The sequence below is a fragment of the Conger conger genome, chromosome 9 (assembly GCF_963514075.1).
Source record: "Conger conger chromosome 9, fConCon1.1, whole genome shotgun sequence".
NCBI classification, from domain to species: domain Eukaryota; kingdom Metazoa; phylum Chordata; class Actinopteri; order Anguilliformes; family Congridae; genus Conger; species Conger conger.
Window position 1 is genome coordinate 60,822,506 of NC_083768.1, and position 7,681 is coordinate 60,830,186.

Sequence of the window (7,681 nt, forward strand, 5' to 3'; positions counted from 1 at the left end):
CACCTTGGTGGCACAAGCGATAGAACGACTATCTGTGGCGACGATGGCAATGTCGTCCATGTACGCCATCACCTTTAGCCGTTCCCCCCCAGCTCCAGGGAGTGGATAGCCCACCACCCCTGGATTGGCCCTAATGGCCTGGAGGAACGGTTCCAGGTAGATGACGTACAGGAGAGATGCTAGAGGGCACCCCTGCCTGACGCCAGACCTGACATCGAACGGGGCAGAGGGCTGTCGATTGACAACCACTCTGCCCGTTATGTCTGTCAGGCAGATCTTTGTCCAGCGCAGGAGGGGGCCAGGAATGTTCATTTTCTCTAGCACTCTCTCCAAGCACACATGACTCACCCGGTCAAATGCCTTCTCTTGATCGAGACTGAGAAGGCACAAGGGGGACCTCCGCTCCCCGGAGTGGATGATTAGATCCCTCGCGAGGAGCAGGTTGTCATTTATGGACCTCCCCTGCACACTGCAGGTCTGGTCCGGTCCGATCATATATAGGTCCAATTTAGGGCGCCAGATTAAAAAATAAAATAAAAATAAGTGGTTGGAATGAGTCCGAGTCATGACAACCTGCATGTGAGTCAATACCGTCACCTCCGGGCCAGCTCCCCCTTCACATTGTTCAAATTCATTCCAGGATGACAAAATGTACCTTTACTAAATGGCAGTTTGCCAGAATTTGTTCCCCCTCATACTGGGGGATTTACTTCCTGTAAATGCTTTTGTGTCTATGGTGGACTCAATATCCCATCAGCACTGCGTATGAAACGTAAAATACGTAATTTAGAGGCGTGTCTTTGGTTACGGATATGCGCAGACCGGTCAAGAAAATGTTCCCAAAAACTTGCTATTGCTAACTTGCTTCAAGAGCTGCGAAGAAAGGAACCCATACATATCAACGGCACTTCGCGTAATCGCAGTAGTTGCGGCATATTTTCGGAGACAGGTTTATTATTTTATACGTTAGTAAATGTTTGCTACGCTGGGCTTTTCTGGTGAATAAGCAGGGCGCGCGAGCTTGTTATCTTGCTATAAATAAAGAAGGCTTTTTGGCGCGCGTGCAGACTCCGCAAGGCACGAGGAAAGTGGTCTGTCGATTGTAGAGGCATTTAAAAAAATTCAGGTAAGTAATTAGCCTATTTATACAATTCCGTAACCAAATTGCGTTCAAAGTTCACGCGTTTGCTTCGAAAGTTCCAACACCCGTTGATGCTTTTACCTGATAGCTTTGTCTGCATTTTGTGTAAAAAGCAAATGTCTGTGCTTGGTAGCTAACAGTTCGCTAGCTACCCAGATAACGTTAGCTAGCTAAACAAAACACGGGGCCTACCGGTTAGCTATACGAGTGTTCTGGTTTACGTTGCATTTCAGTCTTTGTGCGCGGTAGTCGTTATGAATAAAATGGCGTATATAATTCTTCAAACTCTTGAACTTCTGCAAAGACAACAACACACAAATCAAACAACCAACAATTATAACATGCTGGCCATCTATAGTTAACTTAGTTCGCCAGTTAAGTTAACATGCATTGGTGAACGTTAGCGAAATTATTTTATAGAATTAATCTGACATCAGTTTCTCTGTTCGATAATGCCCCAGGACTATTTTATTTACGAACCATTGGCATGCGATATATTTTTTTGAATAACGTCACCCATCAATGAACCAGTGTTCTGTCAGTCTGTATGGTTGATTCTAGTCTAATGCGTTGTAGCTAGGTTAGCTAACGTTGTACGTTATATTGTATGGAGGTAGCTAGCAAGTTGTTGGAAAGATCATCTTAATTTTTACGCGGGACGTGTATTCAATAACGTTAGCTCGTTGGTTGTCTGTACTTAGTTTGACTGCCTTGCTTGAATGACCCCTTACAAGGCATCTTGATCGGAAAAATTACCCCCTTTGTTTGGAAAGAAGGTGGTGTCGCTCTGTTAGCTTCCTAGCTGGCCGCTGCGTTATGTAACGTTAAATTAATTCTGAGTCTTATATTTGACCGTCATTCCGACTGTGTTTACCGGAAATATACAGTTAGTTCTTGTAAACACAAGTAATTGTAATGTTCATATCGCCGCTTCAGTGTTGCGGCGGACCGTGTTTTTTGGGAGGCCTGGCGCGGGCTGGGCTGGTTTGGGGCGTTCTTGGGCGAGTTCAGCCCGCGGTGCTGATGGGAGATGTAGTCCAGCGTGGAATGTAGGCCGCGCTCGCGGTCTACGGTGAGCCAGCCAGTACGCGGAAAGTAACGGCCTCGTTCTTGACAGTGCGTGGGATAGTGGCAGGGCTGTTTTTGGGTGGTCTCTGAATTTCTCCTCCGTTTAGGCAAAATCAAGATTAAGTTTGAAATGCTGGTATAGGAATGGTTGCCCATGGAACTGTCAAGCAGCCCTTTTAGTGTGCAATGTTGCACGTAAATTCATGCAGCCTTTTTATTGTACAGTATTGTTTGTGTTTTGGTGTTCGTAACGGTGCAGTGTTATATGCACACAGCTGATTGGTCATCTCCCCCTTTTTCCCAGCCTGCCATGGGGAAGAAACAGAATGCCAAGACCAAGAAAGAGGCGGAGCCTGTGGAGGAGTTTGTGGTGGAGAAGGTGATGGACCAGCGCATCGTGAACGGGAAGGTGGAGTACTTCCTCAAGTGGAAAGGCTTCACAGAGTGAGTACCCCCGGCACAAGGGTGCCTCCAGGGGGTGGGCCGTCTGACCGGGGCCCCCTCCAGCTGGGGCTCCCCGCCTGGACACTTGTCATTGCGTGACGAGGCGTGTTTTTGTCTCCTGATCTGTGGGGTCCTGTCCCCTCAGTGCGGACAACACCTGGGAGCCGGAGGAGAACCTGGACTGCCCCGAGCTGATCCAGGCCTACCTGACGGCCCAGGGCCCGGCCGGCGACCAGGCCGCCGCCGCCGCCATCGCCATCGACTCCAACAAGCGCAAGAGCTCCGAGGAGCCGGAGGCCGAGGAGGCCAAGGCCAAGAAGAAGAAGGAGCTGGTGAGCCGCCTCCCCATTGGCTGCTGCTGCACTGAGGCTGTGCCTGATTGGCTACTGCTGCACTGAGGCTGTGCCTGATTGGCTACTGCTGCACTGAGGCTGTGCCTGATTGGCTACTGCTGCACTGAGGCTGTCTCTGATTGGCTGTCTTAGCGGGTCATGACTCAGGGGTTTTATAACTGCTTTAATGCTTTGTGCCGCAGGATTAAGTGGGCAGTATTTCCACCCAGACAAGCATCTACACATCCACATCCAGTGCACTGCAAAAAGTTACATCTTGAAAATCTGTCATCTCAATGAAAATATCTGGATAGATAATTAGTACTTTGGAAATAAATGGATTCAGTGGCAATATGTCTTATGATGTGTGCGTGTGCGTGTGCGTGTGTGTGCGTGCGTGTGCGTGTGTGTGTGTGCAGGTTGAGAAGCCTCGTGGTTTTGCGCGTAACCTGGATCCGGAGCGGATCATCGGAGCCACAGACAGCAGTGGGGAGCTGATGTTCCTGATGAAGTGGTTAGTCACTCTTACGCACGCACGGGCCCTGGGGGGGGGGTGTGTCGGGGGTTCTGAGCCTCTCTCTCTCTGCAGGAAGGACTCTGATGAAGCAGACCTGGTCCCAGCGAAGGAGGCAAACACGCGCTGCCCCCAGGTGGTCATCGCTTTCTACGAGGAGCGTCTCACCTGGCACTCCTGCCCAGAAGATGAGCAGCAGTAGCCCCGCCCCTGTCCTGCCCATGTCCCTCCCAAAGCCCTGCCCACACCTGGCCCTCCCGCCCAGGCCCTGCCCACACCTGGCCCTCCCGCCCAGGCCCCGCCCACACCAGGCCCCGCCCCAGGGCCCTGCCGTCCTCTCGTAGTTTTGTAGCTCAACTTTCGTTGTTTTATGTTTCCGTTTCATCAGGGCACTTCTTGGCTTGTGAAGGTGCGGAGTCTTCCCGCTGGCCGACTGCGTTTTGTACATATTTTAGCGTCGGTGTGTGCGTCACAGACAGGGGGAGGATGGGAAATGTAGTACACAGCTGCTGGGGTGCGCTGCTTCGAACTCCATTTCCCATCAGGACTTGAAGTGCTCAGCCCCGCCCCACTCTGCCCTGGTTGCTATGGAGATGTCCATAACACAGTTTCTGGTGGGTGGAGTCTGTGGGAGGACCCCTCCCACCATCATGTAGGGTCTTATTTTATATTATCGTTTCCGCGATTATTTCAGTACAAAGGTTTTTTTTTTTTTTTGGTTTTTTTTGGTCCGTATCTGCGCTGTAGGAAGCTGGAGTGGGTGTCATTTGTTTTGTTTTTATAGTTTCTTTTTTGTGTTGGATACTTGAATCCTGTTGAAGGTGGCGGCTCAGTGGCGTCACCCTGTATATATTTTTGCAGCTGTTCAATAAAAGCTTTCTACTGCTCGTTTTACCTCCCCGAGTTCTGTCTCCCTGTTTTTCTGCCGTCCGGTTTGTAATGAATATGAATATGAATATATAATGCAGATATCCCGGCGACTCGATTTTACTGCTGTGTGACGCCGCCGCAGGGGAGTATTGCGGAGCCAGACTAACCCTGCGTGTGTAGCCGCGGCACCGTACGCTGCACTAGCCGTGGTCCAGGGCAGGATATGTTCAGGGTAGCGGCTTGAAACGTATAAAAGCATCGCCGTAATCAACTTGTTGGAAAGGGGCATCTCCAGGACATTCCCGGAGAACTCGCGGGTGTGTGTTCATTCGCTGGGTTTCTGCGTACTTGCAGTAGGCGAAAGATAAAGGCAAGGGATTACTGTAGCCGACATAATGCAAGCTTCTTGAGGCCTGCATGTCAAAATATACTTCCCTTAAGATATGGTCTATAATTCTTGTTTAAGAATAAACTTTGGTGTGCGTTTAATAATAAACGTTTTGGCTTCCGTCGTATTTTAAATGGCGTATCTATCTTATATCAAGTTTAAGTTTTAGGAGTTCTTGAATGTCTATCATAGTTCCCGCGGCAGAAATAAACTAGGACAATGTAGAATTATTTAAGAATGGAATCATAGCCTAAATAAAGTTTTATCTAACACTAGCCGATTAGCAAGTTTTGCCAACCTATCCTGTCGGTGTATCTTTTTGGAATTCCCGTATGAGTGTTTTCTGTTCTTCGTATCCGTCCGTTATATTCTTCATTATCAATTATTTGCTCAGGAGAGAAATACGTCACGTCTGGCCCAAGCTCCACTGCGATTGGCTAATTCACCTGGAAATTACCTTCGTACTCCCGGTTTTGTGAAGCCAGGTTACGCAAAGAAACCCTGAATCTGTTAAGCTCACTTCGTAGTACAAATTCCAGATCTTACACCCGAACCCAGGACCTGGATAAATGCTGGTTACACACTTAGTGACACAGGCGCTACTGGAACAGGGTTAATTAGATGTTTTCTCGTTTATCTGACTCCAAAGATTAGGCTAACTGCTTCTTTGTTTTAACTGTTCAACAAAATGAACTGCGAATGTCCGCCAGTAGTGTGGCTCTATACAATCGCTATCCATCTGTGTAGACGCGGACGTACCTGCGGCCTGTATTAGCCTCCAGTTATACAATGATGTATCTTGTGACGCCACTCGTGGATAGGCGAGGGACTGGGGTGCAGGTATTCTACGTCGTCTAGCCTGTGTCTGTGAGGACTAAACTGCTGCGTGTGCAGTGGTGCGAGTCAAGTCGATGCAGGTTCATATGAATGCAATTTATTAAACAACGTGTAACACAGAAACAGAACGGCAATGTGGAAAGGTGTAGTGTGAATGGCTATAGGCGACGCGAATGACGCGCAGGAGGTCGTATTAGCCTCCTAAAACCATTCCATGTTTCCCTCTATTTACCCAAGGTTTACAGGAAAATAACAAATCATCAAATAAAGAGTCACAAGATGGCGGTAACAACAACGGTCCTGCTGATGTTATCTCTGCATGTCTAACAAACCTGGTTAACCTTTGTAGCACAGCTGGACGCTGACTCGCAGCATCCAGCATCGCGATGTCACGCTAATGGCGTTACCTGTGGTTTATTTCTAAATGGTGTTTCAAGATCTTTATTCAGCAACCAGCGTGCTACACCGCCAATGACACCAAACTATTTCCCACAACATTAGCTATCTAAAGACACCGAACACTGTATGTGGAAAACCCATGGTTTATACAGTGCTATTTAACCTCATCAGTTCTGGGAGCATTCCACTGAGGTGGCAGAATTGCGCAGAGGCAGCACAATGATGGGAGCAATAGTCCTGTATTGATGAGCACTGTCTTTTCATCAAACCTTGCTGACCCTGTGTCAACATGGTCAACACAGTCTGTTTCCTTTTGGGGGTCTGTAGAGAGGCACACTTATGCACACTGTAAAATGCCTTACAGTAATGTAGCAGCAAAAGTATCTATCTACTCAATCGATTAAAATTTTAAATTTTAAAATGTAATCAAAATTTAAATTTTATCAAATTAAATGTGACCGTTTGTGTTTTAACCTCCAATGTGCTGGACTACAGAGCCAAAAGAACTGAAATTGCACAACTGTCCAAAACCCTACGGGCTGCACTGTCAGACATAACGTGCGTTTCTTCCTCAGAAGGTAAATAATGAAAATACACACACGCGCCCGCCCCACCTCACACAAACTGAAGACGTGAGTGGCATTTAAATTGGTAAGAAATGTTTTAAATGTAGTTTATTTGCTGATGACCTGGTGTTATATTTATATTTAAGTAAAATATGTAAACACTTAAATTCCATGCGTAATTGAAATAATCGGCCGGTGAAATGAATGGAGATGGAAAAATGGAAAAGTGCAGCACGTGTGTCCAGTCAGCCTCCCCTGTGTGAAGGTTAATAATGGTAAATGGTAAATGGTTGGAATTTATATAGCGCCTTTATCCAAAGCGCTGTACAACTGATGCTTCTCATTCACCCACTCACACAACAATGGCAATTGGCTGTCATGCAAGGCACCAACCAGCTTGTCAGGAGCATTTGGGGGTTAGGTGTCTTGCTCAGGGGCATTTTGACACACGCAGGGCGGGATCGAACCAACAACATTCCGACTGCGAAACGAATGTTACTGACTCTTACTGCCTTAGCCAGTGTTGCCCCAATGTAATAATAATAATAATAATAATAATAATAATAATAATAATAATAATAATAATACTAATAATAATAATACAAAATTAGGCTGTAGAGTATTCGATCCTATGCTGATTGAATTAGCATGTCTGTTGATTTGAGTAATCTCTCACTTCCTGCCCCTAATTTCCCATTAATCTGTGTGTACCATCTGTGCTGTGGATATGATAAGATCCAGGATATGTGTGACACTACATTACATTACATTATTGGCATTTGGCAGATGCTCTCATCTCATCCCCCCCCCCCCCCCCCCCAGGCTGTGTCAGCACAGTGGACCTGCGCTAAAGCACAAACGTGTGACCTGACCTGGCTATTTATAAAAGGGCGAGCATATTTCAGTCTTCGTTCATAAACTCCAGACGACCCACGTGACAGTCAGTTTCGTTAAAGAATCCAAGTGTTGTACGAAGATCCATGACTGGAGAACGGCCGCGCAGGTAAACACTGAGCAATGTGCTCTCCTGGTCATATATGTGCATGTATTCGAGTTTTAAACCCTGTTCGCCTCTCTTCATGCATTAGGCTACTATTAAGTTTATTATCCATCTTGAGACGA

At 47.1% G+C, this 7,681-nt stretch overlaps 2 protein-coding genes across 2 annotated transcripts in view; both read left to right on the plus strand.

Annotated features, from left to right (window-relative positions):
• The first annotated feature begins 808 nt into the window (after positions 1 to 808).
• cbx3a (chromobox homolog 3a (HP1 gamma homolog, Drosophila)) lies at positions 809 to 4,393 on the plus strand. Its single transcript, XM_061254834.1, has 5 exons — positions 809 to 1,126; positions 2,514 to 2,653; positions 2,799 to 2,985; positions 3,405 to 3,499; positions 3,575 to 4,393. Exons 2-5 carry the CDS (start codon positions 2,520 to 2,522, stop codon positions 3,699 to 3,701), a joined length of 543 nt encoding a protein of 180 aa, XP_061110818.1. The 5' UTR covers positions 809 to 1,126; positions 2,514 to 2,519; the 3' UTR covers positions 3,702 to 4,393.
• Positions 4,394 to 7,484: 3,091 nt separating this feature from the next.
• The window catches only part of LOC133137808 (sorting nexin-10B-like), a 5,386-nt gene continuing 5,189 nt past the window's right edge, over positions 7,485 to 7,681 (plus strand). The window contains exon 1 of the mRNA XM_061256156.1: positions 7,485 to 7,562. The gene's annotated coding sequence lies outside the window, so the exon portion shown is untranslated. The remainder of the gene's footprint in view (positions 7,563 to 7,681) is intronic.